Here is a 21,752-nt window from a genome sequence, read left to right as displayed (position 1 = left end):
CACAGACTTGTGAGGCAGCATCTTTTCCGAAATAGACCTTTTTTTTATGTGTGTAATATTTTGAAATTGCACACACTTTAGCCAAACTGCACTCAGACGACCAGCTGCCTTTTCTCGATGGGCCCGATGGGGGGCGGATAGCAGACAGAAGACAGGGAGCTTGTCCTTGAGACATGACTGTTCTAAGGTCTCTCATCGATAAACACTTTGACGCGTCTGTCTGACAAGATGTTGAGTGTTTTTGTCAGAGCTGCGGTGAGTTATACTTTTGTTTCCAATCCAATGTTTGTTACGTGGTAATATAGCTGCAATGTCGTTCGTCCTGACAGCATCAGGTCAGATTGAAGGGGGTGGGGCACCGCACATGACAGCAACAAAGTGACTGCTTTTGATAATATTAGCGTTAAATTGTGTTTTAACACGGAAGCGTGTCGCGGAGAGGATTTTATCGTGCTAGGCAGAATATTCTTTGGGCGTTTCTCGTCGTATTTGCGACGTTCGACGTTTGCAGTAAGCTAGCTGCAGTAGAAATGTTGATAGGTTAGCTTAATCCGCATGCTGCAAAGGACCTCGTCATCCCGAACAAGCGTTAACACCAAAATCATCTTCACGTCTGCATCGGTCCTTACGATGGACGTTATATGGTCAAAAACTACACAGGACAATTTTACAACCTCTCGGTTGTTTTTGTTTGTTTTTTTCTATGGTTTTATTTTGAAAAAAGCGAGCGGAAGTTGTGTATTTTTTTCTCGAATGAATCGTGGTGTCCAGGTTTTCATGATTCATACCCCCGCTTGTAATGCAAATTCTGCATTCCTGTTGTAGTTCAATTGTTTCCAAACATTTTAACGACATTATGGGATCCGTTATTTAAAACCTCAATGTAAACGAGGTTCCGGGCAGATCTCTTCGGTGTGTTTGTTTTAGCCTCCATTCCAAAGGTTCATTTGTGTCAACCTATTTTTAAGTTGGCAGAACCTCTTCCAAAGCATACAAACAAACAGTGTGACTGCTTTGCCAAGGTGTTTTGGTGTCGGTTTTCAATAACTTTGTCATTTTATGGAAACGTATGGCACACACACACAGACACACACACACACACACACGCACACACACACACGCTCACACACTATATATATATAAATAAATATAATTATATATATGTATACATATATATGTGTGTGTGTGTGTGTACATATATATACATATGATATACATATAAGTATGCCATAAAAATAAATATAAGATTAAATACATTACATTTAATATGCTGATAGCTGTATTTGTGTCAGTCATCTCTGTTGTCATTTATACTTATGATGCAAGTGCATCTTTAGCAATATGATGATATGAAAGTAAGTGATACTACTGATGTGGGTCCAGTGTTTGAAAAGGTCATTTTGACTAACTGACACGGACTGGTACTATCTTTCCAGTCTGACCGGATACTAAATCATGTTTTCCAGCTACGCCCTGGCATGGTAAAACCATGTCACCTGGTAAGACCAGTAACACAAATCCAAGAGCGGTCTTTGGTGCACCAGGAGGGTTTACCCAAACTGCCTGTGCCACCGTTGAAGCAGACCTGTGAATGCTACTTGGCCTCTCTGGAGCCTATTGTCAGTGAAGAGGAGCTAGAACACACCCGCAGATTGGTAGAAGAGTTCCTGAAAGGTGGTGTTGGTGAACGGCTGCAGAAAGGCCTGGAGCGTCGTGCCCGAAAGACAGAAAACTGGGTAGATTTTTGGTGTCTTTAACCTTTATTAAGCAAGACTGACAGCTTGGTTGTCATACTGTATATCCTGCATGAAACACAGGTAATGTTTTAATCATTCATAACTTAATGCACGAAGAAAGGAAGTAAGCTTTTAGCAGCATGTTCTGTATACTGTCAAGATGTATCCTGGATCTTTTAAAGTATTAAACTCTTATTAGTGGCTATTCCAGATCTGTGAAAATGACTGTATGCTGCTGTACTCATGTAGCTATCAGAGTGGTGGATGCAGTCAGCCTATCTAGACTGTCGAATGCCAGTGACAGTCTACACCAGCCCAGGAGTCGTCTTGCCACGTATGCACTTCCATGATCGCCAAGGACAGATGAGGTGAGAGTCTAACAACCCACATCAAGGACCAGTCACAACTCCAAACTGGTTCCTAGTGACCGTGATTCTGGAGTTATTTAAAGATTAGTCAGTTGTTAATGTTTTGAAGGATCTTGTTTGTTCAAGTCTCCCACTTGAATGTGACTGCCATGAACAGTCATTTAGTTTCTGTAGATGTACAGTATGAACTTCAGTGGGAAGCTGAAGTTTCAAGGCGACCTTTACACGGGTCTCCCTTCTTGTACAATCTATTTAAAGCCCTCTTGCTACTCCTAACATTGCTCAGCTGTTTCTCACTGCTCTGACCCATGGGATATGCAGTGAACATGTTTGCCTATGAAGAATAACTCCAGCATAGCCAGTCTCTGTGTTTAAGGTATGGGGGATATTGTGTTTTTTTTTTTTGAGGCGTCTTTAGTGGTCAACAAGTGTTGCCTTATGTGCAATGATATTTGATGCCTTTATTAAGAGTTAATTTTTGATGAGTGAATGTGGGGTCTTGCAATATTTGGATGCAGTACAGTTACTGTCCAAATTTGATATTGCATCTTAGATTAAGTATGGAAATCTACAATATACGATTGTAATGTATACAATCAGACGCCGTTACATTTACGCAGTTACATACAATACATACACACATACACATATAGATATGGGGTATGAATAATTTCAGGCTGACAGTATATACACACAGACAAATGCTTATGGACTTACTGCTTACGACTGTGGTCAGGTTCTAAGCCCGAGGGAGTCTGACCCTAGTTCCACCCAGAACTCAATGTAAAAGATGTCATTGACACTTTGACATCTATCCTCATTTAAGTTTTGTTGTCAGAGTAATGGAACAACGATATAAAGAAATTGGTGATTGATGACCTTTGAAAAAAAATATGTATGACTCATCAAGAAGTTATCACAAATCCTCTTCCTTAGAAATGCAGCAAATTATCTGAAAATGGTTAAGAAATTAGAATACTGAAATTAGAATACTGAATTAGAATACATTTTAATATATCATCATATTGTACTTATAAAAGTCAGATCAGTGATGTTGTTTATATGTTGTCATCCAAACAAATGAAAAGCCATTTAAAACCATTCCAATTAAAGTAGAATTAAAGTACCCTTCATTATACTGATAATAAACTAATTTATCCGAGTTACATATTATACTTGATTCTTCAAACCTAATGAGTGACTGAATGAAAAATGGTTCTTTGATGTTTTTTTTTCTTTCCATATCCCATTTTCCTCCCCAAATACCCGTATTTGCACAGAGACACAGATCAATCAACTCGAGGTAATTAACATGTTTGCCAATAAATAATTGCTTTTCCTCTGCAGGTTTGCTGCCAGACTCATCGCAGGGGTTTTAGAGTTTAAAAAAATGATCGACCAGTGAGTTTGAATAAAAACCATCCCAATATTCTATTGTCTTAACAAAAATATTGTGCTCTCAATTATTATTTGATGAGTAAACCTACGAACTAAGCATATTTTGATCATGTATCTCAGGGAGACATTGCCTGTCGAGTATCTGAGTGGAAAACCTTTGTGTATGGACCAGTACTACCAGATCCTGGCATCCTGCCGTATTCCTGGACCAAAGAGAGACACTGTTGTCAATCACGCCATAGGAAAAACACCACCAACTCATATCACAGTTGTTCACAATTTCCAGGTCTTTAAGATCTTTTCTGCTTTTGCTTTTCAGTATTTCAACTATTCAGTTAATTATGAGACAGACAACTCTCACCGTGTTGTCATGTTGTCTTTGTCTCTGGGCTCGTCCCTTACAGTTTTTTGTCCTAGATGTGTATAACAGTGATGGCACCACACTGACAGTGGATCAGATTTACATGCAGTTGGAGAAAATTTGGAACACCTCTTTGCAGACCAACAAGGAGCCTATTGGCATCCTAACGTCACAGCACCGCAACACGTGGGGAAAAGCATATAATAATCTCATTAAGGGTGAGGAGATAAGACCCAAAATATTAACCCGTTTAGACCCCCTTAATATCTGTCATATGTATAATTTAATAGTGTGAACACGCAGCATGTTGCCTTGATAAAGACTTTTTTTTTTTTTTAATTTTTCTTTAGACAAGACAAATAAAGAGTCAGTGCGTGCTATCCAAAAGAGCATTTTCACAGTCTGTTTGGATGCTCCAATGCCTCGGGTCTCAGATGAGCTCTACCAGAGCCGTGTGGCTGCCCAGATGCTGCATGGAGGTGGGGCTCGTTGGAACAGTGGCAATCGTTGGTTTGACAAAACATTACAGGTGAGTGCAAATCAAACTAAATAACACCTAAAGTAATAAAGAGCACTGAGTTCACTAGTGACAGTTTGATTTTTTCTTCAATGTAAATTCTTAGTTCATTGTTGGTGAAGACGGTACATGTGGACTAGTGTATGAACATGCGCCTGCCGAGGGTCCTCCAATTGTGTTTCTCATCGATTATGTTGTCAGATATATGTAGGTATCACTTAAAATTAACATTGCCATTTTTTTTTTATCTGAAGCTAACTCTTTCATACTTTCTTTATAGGCAGAAGACTGAAATAGTACGGTCTCCCATGATCCCCCTGCCTATGCCCCAGAAACTCCGTTTTAATATAACACCTGAGGTCAAGAGAGACATTGAAAAAGCCAAACAAAATTTGAACATGTATGTTGAGTTTTATTGTAAATATTCACGGTTTTTGTAGATATTCTGTACAGCTTGCTCTTTATTGTGTTTATCACAAGAATGGTGCATGACCTGGATGTGAAGGTGCTGATGTTTTCTCATTTTGGAAAAAATGTGCCAAAGCAGCACAAGCTGAGTCCTGATGCATTTGTGCAAATGGCCCTTCAACTTGCCTACTTTAGGTAAGAAGCCACTTTGGTCATTCAAAATTCTGCCACACGTCGATAATTAGTGCATTTTTGACTATATATCTTTAACACGTTTTTTGGGGGATTTCAGGATTTATGATATTTGCTGCTCTACATATGAGAGTGCATCATTAAGAATGTTCAAATATGGACGAACAGATGCAATCCGTTCTACGACTGTGGATTCACTGAAATATGTCGAGGCTATGCAAGACAAGTCTAAAACAGTACTGTTAATTTACTATTTGTTAATTCATCTGATTGATATGCGCGATGTCTGGTTAAACTGTATAATATTGCCTGCAGGACATAGAGAGGCTGGCACTTCTGCAGAAAGCGGTTCAGACCCATACGGAGAATACATATAATGTGAGAAATACATTAACATTTAACAACATGCAAAGTTTTCTTTTCTTTAAAACGTGCAATTCACTTTGGGTTTCTTTAGGCCATTCATGGACAAGCTATAGACAGGCACCTTCTTGGACTCAAGTTACAGGGTATTGAAGACCTGACATCTATGCCTGAGATCTTCATGGACACCTCATTTGCTGTGGCTCAACATTACAATCTCTCCACCAGTCAGGTATGTTTATCTGACAAAGTTAATAGCATAATCCATCGTGAATTTTTATTTTACATCATATATGTTTACTTGTACGTTATTACTCATCTCCACCATCTCTGCCTAGGTTGGTTCCAAAACAGACTGTGTGATGTGCTTTGGTCCAATGGTACCAGATGGCTATGGAGTGTGTTACAATCCCATGGATGAGCACATCAACATTGCCATCACAGCCTTCAACAGCTGCGAGGAGACTAATGCGGCCATGTTTGCCCAAGCTGTAGAGGATGCTCTGCTGGACATGAGAGCTCTCTTGGAATACACAGTCACAGCCAAGCAGTGAACCCAGACTGTAGCCTGGCATGGTGTCTTTATCCTACTGGGCCGTATCAGGGCCGGAACTGAACCGCAGTTCTGTTGTGAACGAATGGCATAGATTCACAATGTACTGGGTGATGAAACAGAGAAAGAAACCTGTTGTGTAAAGTTCGTAAGGAATGTAAGATGTGACTTACCTGTATATTGCACTGCCTTTCAAAAGAAAATACATTCTCACTGATGGAAATGATATATTTTAATATACTGTGTTAAATATATATGAAACTGTCTGAACTGCATTTTGCCAATATTTTTTAAACACACAAGCAGGTCTTGCAGTTTTCATTCTTCAAGAGTTCATTCTTGACCTGAAGCATTTGTTTTTTATTATTTATTTCCATTCATATTATTAGTTCATAAAAATACAAAATCCTCATTGCTCTCAAACCTTATTTTCAGTAGAATAGAAGTGAATGCCTGTTGAGTATTTAGTTCGTCTTTTAAACTTAAACACTAAATCAATGACGCACAAATGAATATTCAGCACGGAAGGTCTCTGGGAAATGCAGGTAGTCTCCATGAAATTCGATTTCAGCCATATTTCCAGAGGAATGCCACTGAAAGAGTTCCTGGCCCTTAAAAACATTGGTCTTCAAGGCGTCCATGTCCCGGATCTGAAAAAAAGGCACATGACAAAACATTGCAATTATTATTACTGTTGTAATTTTTTTTGTCCTAAAGATTAAATGCAATATATGGAAACCGTAGCACATCTTAAGTAAATATTACTTTCATCATCTTGTGCTTACAAAGTGCTTTACACTGGATTATATTCAAAAACAAAAAGATGGTGGCATAACTGCAAGATGGTAATCAAACCATCAGGATCCATTGGTGGTTCAGGAGACAGACAGGAGATGCTGGGAATCAAACCGCCAACCTTCTGATTGGAGGCATACCCACTTTACCAAGTAAGCCACGATCACCCCTCACAAAATAAATCGAGAATTAAGGACAGGATTCGCACCATAATATATGTAGACTGGGAGTTTCTTTGGTTGAATACTAATCCAATGTGAAGTGCTTGGATCTGGATCCTCACAGAGGGTGGGGCATTGATGAGCACTCGACAGGTATGATTAGTGCTGGGCGTTGTTGGATTCACAAAAACGCCGTTGGGTGAAAACAGCTGTACGTCACAATCTTTGGGGAACAAAACATATCAATGTTTAACCAAAACAGTTATAGACATGATATCATTGATAACCTTTGAGTTACATGCAATTTTATCAAAATAGACAAGTCCTTCGTGTCAATTGTTGTTTGCATTCATAGAAGGTGAGAGGAGCTCGACTCAGAAATGTTTTCAACATGAAAAAAATATTTGACCTGAAAACATGTTTACAGTTGTTGAATGGCCGTAAAAACATCTAGTTGCATTACAATCAATATTAATCAGGATTTAATCCTTTGGACACAAAGATATCTCACTACATCTAGCCTTATATGGCCAATTTATGACATACCCTGATAGTGACTCTTTTTTGTGTTTTTTCTTGAGCTGTAGGTAAGAATAACTCCATTCCCAGGAGTGTGCAGATTCTGTCGTATGAGAAGGACATTAATTCTAGAGGTCAGCTCACTTCCTGACACCTTTTCGCACTTCCTTACGAACGCCAGTCGATCAAGAAATGCAATATTCTCCCCTGTAGAGACACATTCAATTTAGTTTAGTGTTAATTTTCATGGAATAGATCATGCATACTGAATGATGCTCACCCTTTCTGCAGTTCAAAAAGCCAGACTCTATTTTGATGTGAATGACCTCATCCAGGGGTCGACCTATAGCCAACATGCAGCGACCAGTTATGTCTTTTAAGTCCACTGTGCCTGATTCTTTCAGGAAGTGTTCTCCACATATACCTGAAAAAGAGCAAACACACACACACACACACACACACACACACACACACACACACACACACACACACACACACAGAAATGTTAAAACAGTCACTATTCTCAGGTCTTAGTGTAACTAAGCCAACATGGTTTCTGCCTGCTGACTTTTTTTAACTGGGATGGTGGTGTTGGACTGCTGGATGCTAGTCTCTGATGGACTTGGATCAAGGCTGATCATATGATGCCTTGAAGTAGGAGATGGTGTAAGTCTCTCATGTGAGAATTTATCCTTTGTTGTAGTGGACACAGCAGGAGTCACCAATGAGGAAGACAGCACATCTGCACAGTTTCCCATGGAGCAGCCCTGGATGGTGATGGGCTTGGGCATGTGCATACATAGCAAAGGACTAAGAGGCTCAGGCTTAGATGGGCCCATGCAGGACACAGCTCTTGACTGGATCCCATATCCACAGGGCACTGAACACTGAGAGAGTACAGGGAAAACACAAAACAAAAAATAATTGTTTTCTGCAGTCAGTATCAGTCAAATAATTCTACAGTCAATTTATGACAATTCATTACTGGCATCAACATATATCAATGCTGTCAGCTGACATCCAGCTCTCACTGGAGCGATTTGCAGCTGACTACAGTAACTGAAGTACAGAGGTAGTTATCAAGAAAGAAAATTAACTAATGGCAATGTTGTTCCTGCCAAGATGATTTATGTAGGGTTGGGCAATGTCAAAATGTATAGAAACTAGTCTTGAATGTGACATCGAATTTAACTTTGAATCATGCTCATGCTGTTGCTGTAATCTAATAATACATGTTGCAACAGTCAAACAATGTAACAAAAAAGGAAATTTAACTCTATTGTGCTATCGAGTCTTCTAGTGATGATTTTTTTTCCTCATGACTTTTTTCTAAAAAATACGTATTGAAACACGGGTATTGAAATATCATTTTATTTATCTTATTTTAGTCAAGCCTGCATGCTCTTAAAATCAAGTCTGCATTACTTTTTTTGTCAAAGTAAGCCAAATTCTGCATTCCAGACCATTTCATGAAATGTACCTGGCTCCATGGCTTCACCTCCCACCTGAAGGTGCAGACCTGTACCAGGCAAGGCACTGTGGTGGTTGGTTTGACAAGCGCATGGCACATTTCCCCCGGCATCACAGTCTCCTTCCCTTGGACAAACTGGACACACGACACACTTCTTTGAGCTACACCCAAGTCACAAGATGTAGAGCATGGTGATGTCTTCAGAATCTTCCACCTGGGTAGATGACAGTGGTGTTGAGCCGATACCACTTTTGCATGAAGTCTTTTCAGATGTGTGTTTGAGTTACCTTGCCGGGCAGCTGTGGGTGTTACATGAGACAACTGCTGGGGGCTTGGGAAATTCGTTACATTCTGTATCCTCCACCACTTTTTCCTCCCCATCTGTCTCCCTTGCACAGTACAGCACCCTGTTGGCAACCCCTCCTCCACACGTTGTACTGCAAAATCCTAGCTTAGAGCGCCATCTAGTGGTTAATGATAGATTCCCCATACAGGTTAATTTATCAACAATGAAGCTCTTTTTCAGAATTGGATTATCACTGCTATACATTTAACTTATATATTAGATGTCTTGAAAAAAATTTTAAACAAAATAATACAAATTTTGGCGTCTCACACAGGAGGGCAGGGGGATGTGGCGCAGGCCTCAGTGTGAGGAGGAGGTTTGGTGGAATTATCACAGCGAAAATCAGGCATTCCCAGTCTGGTCTGGTGTTCCAAACAGGAAAACCACACCTGCTTGGTTCCTATACAGATGAATGAATGTATGAATGAATGAATGAATGAATGAATGAATACTTAATGATCAACAGGCGGCCGTCTTCCAGCATCATCTTTTAAAATACTGATGACATTATGGTCTTTCAGAGTAATGTTGGGGGCACTTTGTCACCTACCATTTCCACAGGTCTTTGAGCACTGGCTGATTATGGGACTCCACACGTATATAGGAGCTTGTCTGGAGCGTGGCATCAACCCTGATGCAACTGTAGACCGGTCCTTATCAAGAAAAATAATTGGTTAGAAACATTTTGACTTGACAGTATAGAAAAAGTTAAAATTATTCCAAAGCAACTTTTTCTATATCCAAATGTATCATGATACAATGGTATCATGATTCAATGGTAATTACAATGTTCCAAGAACTCAACATCCACAAATTCAATTTTTCTACAACACAAGATGGTTACTTTTTACTTCAATATGAATGGCTGTCATTCAAATATAACATTTGAACAATTTAAATGGAAAGTGTCACTAGAGTTGAAATAATTTAAGTAAATAAACTGTCTTTTTCATTTACTCATTTCTCATCTATTTCATTTTTCTTTTTAAATGATCGATATAGTATTTTTATGTCACAAAAAATAGACACTTATCGACCAAATAAAAGAAAAAAGATAAAGCTATCGTGATAGACATAGAGATACTGACACCACAGTTATATATGAATGTAACGCTTAAATATTCCACAATTCTGTCTCACAGTAATACAGTTTTTTATACACAGAATGTATATCATAGCTTGACCACAGAGATACAGAGATTATATCCACCTCACCTCTCCCTCTGATTCCCAGCCAATCGGGCAAACGTCAACCACACAGGGCACAAATTCCGGTGGTCTTTCTTGAGCTGCACAGAGGATTTGATCAACTTCAACCTCCTGGCCTTCTTCTGTCCGCACACATGACACAACACGCTTCAATTCTCCTGGCCCGCACACTGCTGAACAGTCTCCCAGATCTGACACACGCCATCTGTCACATAATTGAGTTTTTACATAAAAATATTAATTGAAAAACGTCCTGCTTAATCTGCATTTAAGCTCATCACATAGAGGCTACACTGGCAAAGTTGATAACAAATGAAATATATAGTGTCAACTATGTACCTGGGAGGACACAGTTGAAGGTTACATTTTTCAACTGTGTTCGGTGTTGAATCAGATTGGCAGTCAGAATCAGGAACTGTTATAACCTGAGTTCCATCTTTTTGAATACAGCGCACAGGACGCACTCTCTCTCCCCCTCCACAGGAGGCACTGCAAGGTCCGAATGTTCCTGTGTCCCATCTGTAAAGTAGTAAATGATTTATATGTAAAAAAATTGCTCTCTGTATGTGTTTGCAGGCGACATTGCTGGACAGTTGAGCAATGTTGACTATATCCCTCCTGACCTTGGGGGACAGGGTGAAAGTTTGCAGGCTGTGTGAGGAGGCACTGTTGGAGGAGTTGCGTCACAATTATGTTCCTCCAAATATGATTTGCTATCCTTATCTACACAACTGTAATAATGCCTCTGGAAACCTGTAAGAGAAATTTCAGTAGGAGACAAGACAACCTGCCATAAAATAACCATTTGTGCATTTTCTGGGGTCCATGTTTGACATGAGAATAATTGTATACCTGATCCACATGAGACAGAGCAGGGTGTTGTTAAGAGAGCCCATTTGCCCTTAGGTGTGGCATCTGTCATGACGCTGTCTCTAATCGGAACATAAAACTGGTAGCTGATGTTTGGATTTGTTTTATCTCCATATTCTCTCCCATAATTCCGATAAACCTGGGAAAAAGAAAAAAAAAAACACAAACTCATATTTAATTGATGACACTGAGATTGATCTTCCTGAACTGAAATTCTTATCTGTTGTGGTAACTGCCAGGCCATAACCTGAATGTTAGTCTCCTGTTGCACAGGTCCAGGTAGCAGCAGCTCTTCCATCTCAGGCAAAAAGTCAGGGGTCAGATAAAGATTGTACTGTAGTCGGTTATCATCCAGTGGGGAGGGGAGGGTCAAATTCAGGGCCATGCTTCCCATCCCTGACACAATGTATTTATCTCCATACTTTACAGCTGCAATGCCGATATCACAAGCGATTCATTTTTAGGCAAGATAAACCTGTTAAATGACAGTAAATTTGACTGAATGCCACTCACCCATATGAGTGAATAGCGGTGCCCTGTTTAGAATACGAATCTGTGTGGCATTAATAGGCAGAGAGAGGAAGGTGGTGTACTCTGCAATAGATAGCATCGATGTTTAAAAGTTACATACGAGGAAATGCATAATTATGGCTTTAAGACAAGTTCATCCAACTTGATTAATTACTGACATATTTATTCAAATCATGACTAATGTTAATTTTTTTTTTTCTTTTTAAAGTTCACAAAAATGTTTCATACCTCTGGCCTCTCCTCCTGTGTAGGAATCATAATTAAGAGAGCAAGATGATCCATCGCCACCACATACCCCGCATACGTCCCTCACTTTCCCAGAGTCCATCACACCATCACAGCCAAACAGCTGGTTGGAGACAAAGAGACAGTTTCATAGCAAGAGCTACAGTGCATTGCACTGTTCACTGCTCTGCCAAATCCGTCTTAGTCATCTCTACCTGGCATTTTCCATTCAGACAAGCAGCTGTTGAACCAAAGGGAGGTGGGATGGCTGACTCACAGCGAGTCCCATCCACAAACTGAGAGCCCCGGCTTACAATGAAGTCCTCTCCTTCTGACTGACATATATATCTGCACTGTTCATCCGCTGGTTATATTGAAAGAAATGCACAAATTTGTAATTCTCAGCAAAATGAAGTTGCACATTTTTTTTTTCTCATGTAGGCCCACCTTTTGCAAAGCCCACGGCAGGGATCCAGGTATAGTAGGATGCAATGTTAGGGTCTAGGTAGAGGGGATGAGTGTCTGTTTGGGAACACTGCTCTGCCATGAAATCCAACTGGGTGCGATCACACAGCTAAAGTGACAAAATTAGCAAGGAAACTTTGATTTGGGTAGACTTTTCATGGGTGGTGCAGTCATGGGTTTTCACCCCCACCGGCAAACACATGTGTGACTCAGGACTGTGTATTTCATTTCATCTAATATTTGTAGGAAGATTACATCACTTTGCCCCAAACTTCTATCTTTATTTATACAGCACATATGTTGCCTTCAATTATGATTCACCCCATCAATGCAAATATCTTTGGATTTCCAAGGGAGGGCAACTTTTAGGAGTACATAAAAAGTAGATGATCTAGTGAGCCACTGAGTAAACGGCATCGACCTACTGTATAGAGGCCCATTGTAAACATGGCCACTTTGAACTTACTTGTCGGTGACAAAGTTCAGCCTCAATATTCAGACCGTCACAATCTTTACCTCCAAAAGTAGGTCTGGAAAATTTTAAAGTATTTTACGGTAAGGAAAACTGTCCAAATCAATATGCTGACTTAAGCGTGATTCATGGTTACCTTGGGTTGTTACATTTTCGTGTGCGATGAGTAACTCCCCCGCCACATGTCCGTGAACAGGGGGAGAACTCTGACCAGCTAGACCAGGATCCATCTATCACTGCAGAGGAGCCAAGCTCAGATATGGACACACAGTGGCCTTTCATACACCACTGCAAAAGAGATCAATGTTAAAAACGTCAAAGATTCCACTTAAAAAAATGAATTTGAATGACTACACCAAAATAACAGATAGACATAGATACTTGATTGGGTGCACATTCTGTTCCATCCAGCAGTGGAACCAGGAGGCGTTTGCAGGAACTGTCATCATCCGGTCTAGTGTGACAGGACAAAGCCCTACACACTGGCTGATTACAAAATACACAGATGTTGACAATGTGATGACAAATATTACATTTCACTGTCTTTTACCATGTGATACGGTGCTGCAAAGCAGCAGTCATACCAGGTCTGGGTTGGTGAAAGAGCAGGCTCGTGCACTGCTTCCAAAAGCAATTCGACATTGGTCATCAACTCCATAGTATAGACCGGGTTCCCAGGCCTGTAGTGAGCCATCCAGGGCTGGCAGATCCCTCACACATTCAGCTTTTCCTTCACTATGAATACATATCATTAAGCAGTGAGGTTTTTATAGACTGATAGGATAAGTCTTTACATTAAGTAAAAGCAGCAATTACTCCAGTTAAAAAATTGCTCACTTTTTTTACATGCACTGGGTTTATGTGGATTTAGCATTTTCAAGGATCATAGAAATAAATTGTTGTTTAAATGAGCTTGGGGAGAAGTATTGAAAAATGTTTGATGATTGTATTTGCTAGTAAACATGCAAAACAGGATAATGGTATCCTCATTAAGTTTTTAACCTTGTGAGAAACAGAAATAGCGGCAATGATTAATGTTACAGGTAAAGTTACAGGTAAAAAAACAAAACATAAAACATATAAAACACACACATATGTGTATGCATATATATATATGGTACATATATGGTACATATATATATATATCGACCAGTCCCTGCCGCTTGATGACAGCAGGGATAAACTCCAGCATCCTTTTGCAACCCTGAGTGCAGAATAAGCGGAGGAAGATGGATGGATGGATGGATGGATATATATATATATCTATATATATATAGATATATATATATAATAAACAAATATTAGCATTTTGAGAGGAAAAAAAACAGGGTACAATTTACAATGGATGCATTTGAAATATTTTTCTACAGTATTTGTCACTTGAACTGCACTATTTTCATGTTGAACAGCTGCTTGTATATTTTACTACAGACATTTAAATTATTTCTTTGAGACTCATCCAACACATGGCATACATTCTTGTCCATTAATGTCCATTTTTTTTATTCTATGACTGATTTCACTGGTAATACAAAACCTTTTTTGACTTGCAAGACACACATTTCTGTGACAGTCAATTTACGATCTCTCTGGCCACTGTTGTTTCCATATCCTCTCCCGCTTGAGCTTTCTTACATGCTTATTCAATTTTTCATGTGAACGCTCCTGTTGAACATCAGCAACTCAAGACTTCCACTTGGACTGTGAAGATTATTGTGATTCCACATTGAAGTTAATGACAACAGGGATTTGAGTAAATGGAGCAGGAATGGTTGAATGTTGATTTCAGTGGTTATAATGAAAATTAACTTATGTGTTTGTCTTTGGATCACACAATCCAAATATACGCGTTTATTTGTCATTGAGAAAAACATAAACCTCCATGACCTCTATCAGTCTTGTTAAAAGCTGGAAATATGAATAATCAAACCAGTTATCAAGCACCTGGGACACAAATGTCCAAAAACACAACTGTTTTTTGTTTTAGCTTTTTTACGTTATACTTTATTTATACCTTGCGGCAAATTATTTATCTGCATTAAACCTATCATGGGTGAACAATGAGCAGTTGGCGGCTACTTGGCAGTGCCAGGGAAGCAGTTAGGGATTCAGTGTCTTGCTAAACAACACCTCGACATGCTTTCAACAGATTGCCTCACCTGAAGAATCTGAGCAGCTGATCTCTGCTGCATGAAGACCAGGCCAGATCAACACTGTTATAACCTCCATCAGAGGCCATCATGAACCCACTTCTGCTGCAGGTGTTTCCTACTCCGTCATGGTGGATCCCAAAACTAGCGGACATATTTGATATCATGCAGCATGAATGCATGTATTTTACTCAGATGAAAGGTTTGACACCAAAAGGCTATTTTCACATGAATTACTCAAGTCCAACTCCACATTTCTACAAATAAATCAAATTCTGAATGCGGAATGCGCAGCACTTCGAAGTGCCGGTTATATCTATTCTTATCAACAAACTCTATCACTGTGATATTGAACAAATTTTATTTGGACCACTTTTAGTGGTATTTTCATATCGAATTTAGATTCCTAACTATGTTTTACCCATGTTTTTGCCCAAGCAAATCAACGAAATAATTCAGCAAAAACATTATTTGAAGCTTCATAGAGTTGATACTTATGGAACCTGTACTAATGACATGTTCAGTTGAATAATTTCATGTCACCAGCTATGTCTAACAAATCATTCAGCATAATCTACACAAGTGTAAAAAAATATTGCTAGGGGTCATACCTGTGGGCAATTTCATGAGCAATGGTAATCCCCAGGTCAAACCCAGTGTCCTCTGTGATCACACAGCTCCATTCACTTGAACAAGCCCCACCCAGCTGTGCGACACCTCTGACTTGTTTGTTCCCATCAGGCAACACCAGGTCATATCTGTAGGTAATGCATGAATATTGGTTTGATGTTCGTATACAAACCATTTTTCTCTTAGCAGGTCAAGCATATGCTATCAAACCTTGTGATGTACAGCAGAAGATCACCATGTAGTGGGTCTGTATCATTTAAGGGGTTTATTCTCCTGCCCCAGTCACACACACTTCTCAAAGAAGAGGTAATGTTGACAGACATTTGAATATCTGGCTATAATGGGAAGAGTGACAGAAGCGGTAAGGCAAAATCCCAAGACAACCCGAGACAGATTGTTCAATTTAGCTCTGACATTGTCTATCAACTACTTTGACATCATTTACAAAATGTCATTGACTGACCCAATAGGAGAGGAGGGTTAATTACAGTATGTTGAACTTGAGGTTTTAAAAAGAAACTGCTGACCTCTGGCTCTGACAGGATGATCATGCGGACCAGGTGAACTCTCATGTTCGCGCCAAGAGTCATGTCTCTCAACAGCTCTGCAGCCTGAGTGGAATTTGAATATTTGTCAGAAAATATAAACGTGAATTGCCTTTGGGCGATGTATCACTGTACACTCACTGTATACTCAAAAACAGACTCACAGAGCAGCCAACTGTCTCCATTCCGTTAACTGGATTTAGCACAGATATAGGGCAGCTTGACCAAAAAGCCTAATTTGAACAATTTTTGTAATACCTGTATATAAGCTTACAATCTTAAGGTTAGTGAGGATGTATCGCTCTGTATCCTGCTTGTGGACCTGCTGGACATCAGGCCCTACAACAACCAGCAGCTCCAGATGGGTGATATCAGGCATCGCAGCTGACCGAATCTCCCGATCTCTCACTGTGAGCACACACATTATGGACCAGTGATTTTGTCATAGCTTATATCAAAAAGGAATGATAATATAATGATAGGAACCGCACAATTCATGACACCATATCACTGCTAGTTCTATAGTCTGAGTTTACGGGGCTGAGCCATACCTGGGGGACCAGGAGAAGAATGAAGATAAGAAACTCTGTATTTTTGAATTAAAGACTGTTGTTGAAGCTGCAAAGCAAAGACATATGGACCATTTTAAGGTTATTTTTAATCAATAGATTTTAACCTGCCATCAATTGCAGTCATTGTCAAAATATTGATTGAGATAGCGTAGATTTACAAGGGTTTTGTCATATAAATTCATTGAAACATTCTTTGATTTTTAGTTTTGGATATTAACGTGTAAAGTTGAAGACATCAATGTACTTCATTAAAGCACCGAGCAATGGATTCGCCAGTAACAGTGCTCCTTTTACCGTACCTCGTTCAGTGGAGATTTCATTAGAGTGGTGCACCCAGAATGGAGTAACAGCAGACTGAGCAGAGCCTTAAAAAACATACTTCCTCTCTTCCAGTGCGTAGACCAGGTCTGCCTCTATACTGAGGCAATATGTGATTGACCCACTGAGCAGGCTGGGCCCTGGCCAAGAGGGCACATGTGTTTACGGAAACAGCAGGGACAAAGTTGATGATTGGTATTTGTTATTTGCTGTTTGTTTTTTTTTACTTTTGTAGGACCAGAAGGACAAATTTTATTGGTTTACTTATTGTGCGCGTGCATGGGTATACGCGTCTGTGTGTCTGTGTTTGTGTTTGCTCTGTGACTAGTCATTGTCCTTCGTCACTTTTCGCCATGGAACAATGAGAACTCTGAAAACCCTCATGTATTGAGACTGAAAGACGAAATGAGATGAGATTCTATAAAAATTAGAAGTCACCTTCAGGATCCTGGATTCATATTCACTCCTTTCACATGTATTTTCTATCCATTTTTCCCACATACATAATCATGTTTGTCTGCAGGTTGTGCTTGTTCCCTTTTATAACCACTAGAGAGCAGACTTGAACTTGTGGACACTCAAAATTATATTGGGGGAAAATATCTATCTATCTATCTATCTATCTATCTATCTATCTAGATAGATAGATAGATAATAGAAAGGGAATCGAAAGGGAAATAGAAAGGGAATCGGCAGGAAGCTATTACATTAGTTTGTGATAATAACAAATAGAAAATAATGAAAATATATAATTGATATTAACTTTAAAATATGACACTTTCTTGTAGCTAGTTTCTTTTTTTCTATGGATGAAGTATGAATACATAAATGCGCATTAAGAGTTTTTTTTAAATTAATCTATTGTCCACTTACCATCATCCACAAACATCATAATTAAAGTGATGTCTCTTTGTATCATTTTACAAACAACACTTTCTAAACTGTTGTGTATACAAGCACGCACACACACACACACACACACACACACACACACACACACACACACACACACACACACACACACATGGATGTGCGCACACGCTGCTGGAAGGTTTTATCCCTATTTTCAATAACAGACAGGAAACCATATCTCATCCACAAATGCATATGTGGGAGGAAATATTTGAGTCACAGAGGAAATAAGGAAAATTACAAAGGGACAATTAAGCTTGCAATGAAAACTCAAGTTTCAGCTAGGTCTTGTATTCTTTTTCTTTATGCACTAAACCAAACATATGGAACCTTTTCTGACCTCAGACAACATGTTTTATATTTCTACTGAATGTGTCCAAGTTCTAAGACTTCGATAATGAAGACTAACTTAGTCTTCATTATCTCCATTAGATCGATTTAATCAATTGATAGTCAGCTTGCCACAATTTATTTTTTAAATATTTTATCATACAGCAAAAAAAGAAGAAAAAAAAGACCCCTCTCCTCCTCTCCCTTCATCTACTCCTCAATAGTGTGTATAGTTTCCCTCAGCTCAGTTTCAAGCTGCATCTGCAGTGAGTTTGTGAGATATCTGGCTGCTGTCAGTCTGAATTAACAGCTGTAGGTCACAAGCACTACTTCCACCATTGGTGCTCCATTAAAACCTCAGAGTTGCTCTTGATTCACTTAGCACAAGACTGTTATTGGATCCTTCATACAAATATCTATTCAAAGAGGAGGTTAAGGGATTGTATATTTATGATGTACTTAATTATATATCTCAGGCCATATGGGATACTCAAGTGGGCAAAACAGATGACGCCTCAGGAAATTGTGTGGTTGCAAGGATAAGTAAGCTTATGGAATGAGTTATTAACTGATGGTTTTCTGTCATTCAGATTTGTTGTTTTGTCCTCTCAATATTGTGTTAGTTGTCTTATAATTTCAATCTAGACATCAAGAAACTAGAATACAATTAATACATGTCAAATGCTCAAATACTATATTTATATTGTAAGTTAGAAAGTCTTCTTTTGGTTCTCGACTTCTACAATTTACCATGTAATGCCCAACCCCCTGGTGTTTCATTTTGGGGTGAATTAATGTGGAGTGGCAATGGTTTGTAGACAAAAGGATTCTTGTTCATCTGCTACTCCTTTTCTTCCCCTCCGTCTGTCACTATCGTAAAAGATTAATGTGGGCTAAAACTGTAAATGTTCACTTGCTTCTTTATGAAAACCACTTAAATTATATTTGGCTATTGATAAGCATACCTACTGAGATATGTTTTACTGTAGGATTTATTACAACTCTATAAACATGTTAATTTTACTAGCTGGCTTGGGAGTCATTCCTATTAAGCAAAGTGACAAGGCTAAATACAAGTTGTAAAACAATCAAAGTGTTGCTTAAATCTTGCACATCAAGTTTCCTTTCTTCCTGTTCTGTCAGTTATCTGTGCAACTATTTGGAGAACTTGATCTATGATGATGATGGATCAGATATTCAATCAAAGTTATATTCGTGCATAAAAGAATATCACCCAACAGTCCCTTGAGATCTCATTTTTCAAGTACATGATGCACTGTTTGGTTTGATTATTTGGAAGTCGCTCTTCTGGTTTTAAAGTCGGTATACTTAACAGCACTTCAGCCGGCTTCACGACCTTATTGTATTTCTCCAATGGTTAAGTAATAAAGGGATGTTAGTACATTCGCAGTCCAAAAGATGAAATGAAGAATTTGTACCCCACGGAGCAATTTTAAAGATATACCAACTGTAATAATGATACAATAAATAAATACAATAATTAATAGTCTTACAGTCTTACTTTTTCTTCCACAGGCCCCCCGAACATTTTCAAAGCGCATTTATAATATTTTTCTTGATAGCAATGGGGCGGAAATGAAGACATCAATTTATTTTTGTATGATATTCTACTTTCATCTGCAAAGAGCAGTCCATCATCTGTAAGGCAGCTTGTGGTAGCTATGGTTGTCTTTGTTTTGAGGGACACAAGTTGACTGGCCTCTTCGACTTCAACAGTAGCAAGGAGGAATGTGCACTCAGACTGAGTATTTGCCTTGGTTCTGTCAATAAACTGCTTTACAGTTTTTTGACAATCAAGACAGCGATTGTTGAAGTTTAATCATTTTTCCCAAAAAATAAATAAATAAAAATAAACCATGACTTTACTTGCTTCAACTGTACTCAAATCTTAAGCATGAAAAGATTAAGAATCAGCTATTATTTAATCCATTTGCCATGGCCTCTTTCCCCTGTGTTCTGCTTCATTCCTCCTCGTCCTGTGAGACCACTGGGACTGCTCTTGACTGCAATGAGAGACTGCGGGTAAAAGCACTGAATTCTAAGTTATAGCGAAGTCACAGTTTACATTCAGGCTGTTGTGAATGAGCAGAAAGCTTCTATTTGACTACAGCCTGTAAGCACAATCCTGAAGGGATTAGAATTGCAACTTGCTGCTCATGAGTTACAAGTCAAAATATGATAAACTGAAGGTCAAGGGAAAATAACTCATTCCTCTCTCATAATTTACAGCCCAATATGCGACCAATATATAAGGCTGAAAACATTCATCTCTTGTTTGGTTCCACTCCATCACATTGACCAATTCCTAAATCTGAAATCATTTGCCCAAATTCCCACGTTTCAATGACTCTTGATTTTGGACAGACTTCTACTGCATTAGACTGGTATATACTGTATAAAAAGATTGCAATATAAATGTTTTGGATCAACATTCAGACTTATTTTTTTGGTAAGATTTTCAGTTTTCACAAGAAACAAAAGTAGTATATCACAGTTAAAAAAGACTCAGTTCCTGCAAGCGGAAATGAGAATGCAATGAAACTTAGTCTGCTAGTACTGCAGTGTTTCTCTTCTGTCTATGGTTGATTTAAAGTTACATTGACACCCCTGCCTAGATTGCCGGATGAATGTTAAATTAAGTGGACAGTGACGGTTTAACTATCGAGCATTGGCTACAATACTTTGTTACAATCATTATTCTGAAATATGAATGCTACATCAGAGTTAATAGAGGAAAAGACAGGAGGCAGAGCTGGAGATAGAAGAGATCAAAATGTTAAGGTTCTCTTTGGGAGTGATGAGGATAAATAGGATCAGAAATTAGTCAATTTGAGGCACTTGTTAGAGGTTTTCATGATGAAGTCAGAGAGGCCAGACAGAGGTGGTTTGGACATATACAGAGAAGAGATAGTGAATAGATGGGCAGATGGATACCGAGGTTAGAACTGCTAGGCAGGAGGCCGAGGGGAAGACTGAGGAGGAGATATCTGGAGGGAGAGAAAGAGCACATGAAGTTAGTTGGTGTAAGAGGAGAGGATGCAGACGAAAGCCTTGGATGGAAGCAGATGATAAGCTGTGGCAACCACTGAAGGGAACAGCCAGAAAAATAAGAAGATTATAGCAGTGTTCATGATTTACAATAGATATAACAGTATAATTATATAAACCTTTGCGTGGTGGTGTTAAAATACTTTGCACAGTATTGCGGTTTAAATTTAACTTTCAAATAGTTCAAGAAAACATCTATGAAACAACAGTCAACTGTTCAGATAAGTCTGTTTATTAACATACATTTGTCAGCACAACTGAACTTA

At 38.9% G+C, this 21,752-nt stretch overlaps 2 protein-coding genes across 2 annotated transcripts; one reads left to right on the top strand and one right to left on the bottom strand.

The window, feature by feature from the left end:
- The first annotated feature begins 99 nt into the window (after positions 1-99).
- Positions 100-6,639, top strand: LOC147218669 (carnitine O-acetyltransferase). The gene is made up of 14 exons (XM_086173572.1): positions 100-255; positions 1,467-1,736; positions 1,986-2,104; positions 3,452-3,505; positions 3,623-3,788; positions 3,907-4,081; positions 4,214-4,392; positions 4,487-4,587; positions 4,661-4,780; positions 4,861-4,983; positions 5,081-5,216; positions 5,296-5,358; positions 5,438-5,575; positions 5,682-6,639. Exons 1-14 carry the CDS (start codon positions 229-231, stop codon positions 5,895-5,897), a joined length of 1,887 nt encoding a protein of 628 aa, XP_086029698.1. The 5' UTR covers positions 100-228; the 3' UTR covers positions 5,898-6,639.
- Positions 6,249-17,285, bottom strand: adamts13 (ADAM metallopeptidase with thrombospondin type 1 motif, 13). The gene is given in 29 exon segments (XM_086173571.1): positions 6,249-6,546; positions 6,900-7,075; positions 7,399-7,578; positions 7,652-7,795; positions 7,940-8,258; positions 8,852-9,056; positions 9,130-9,306; positions 9,459-9,588; positions 9,739-9,841; positions 10,404-10,602; positions 10,737-10,916; positions 11,021-11,150; positions 11,250-11,406; positions 11,515-11,696; positions 11,781-11,861; positions 12,027-12,147; positions 12,239-12,439; positions 12,442-12,597; positions 12,955-13,018; positions 13,097-13,248; positions 13,342-13,446; positions 13,545-13,695; positions 15,120-15,254; positions 15,722-15,868; positions 15,951-16,075; positions 16,268-16,351; positions 16,560-16,693; positions 16,837-16,903; positions 17,157-17,285. Coding segments are annotated over 29 exon segments (4,239 nt in total). The 5' UTR covers positions 17,235-17,285; the 3' UTR covers positions 6,249-6,390.
- Between the last annotated feature and the right edge of the window lie 4,467 nt (positions 17,286-21,752).

Source organism: Fistularia commersonii, chromosome 26, assembly GCF_037954325.1.
Source record: "Fistularia commersonii isolate RoL2024-O1a breed Wild chromosome 26, RoL_Fcom_v1.0, whole genome shotgun sequence".
Lineage (NCBI taxonomy): Eukaryota > Metazoa > Chordata > Actinopteri > Syngnathiformes > Fistulariidae > Fistularia > Fistularia commersonii.
Note: the sequence above shows the minus strand (reverse complement) of the source record. Positions and strands in the feature narration are given on the sequence as shown.

Excerpts from the sequence above, each read along its gene's own strand:
- LOC147218669 (XM_086173572.1), top strand. The coding sequence starts at position 229 with ATGTTGAGTGTTTTTGTCAGAGCTGCG. Across the intron at positions 4,781-4,860 it reads GCCAAACAAAATTTGAACAT|AATGGTGCATGACCTGGATG; the intron begins GTATGTTGAGTT and ends GTTTATCACAAG. Across the intron at positions 5,359-5,437 it reads ATACGGAGAATACATATAAT|GCCATTCATGGACAAGCTAT; the intron begins GTGAGAAATACA and ends GGGTTTCTTTAG.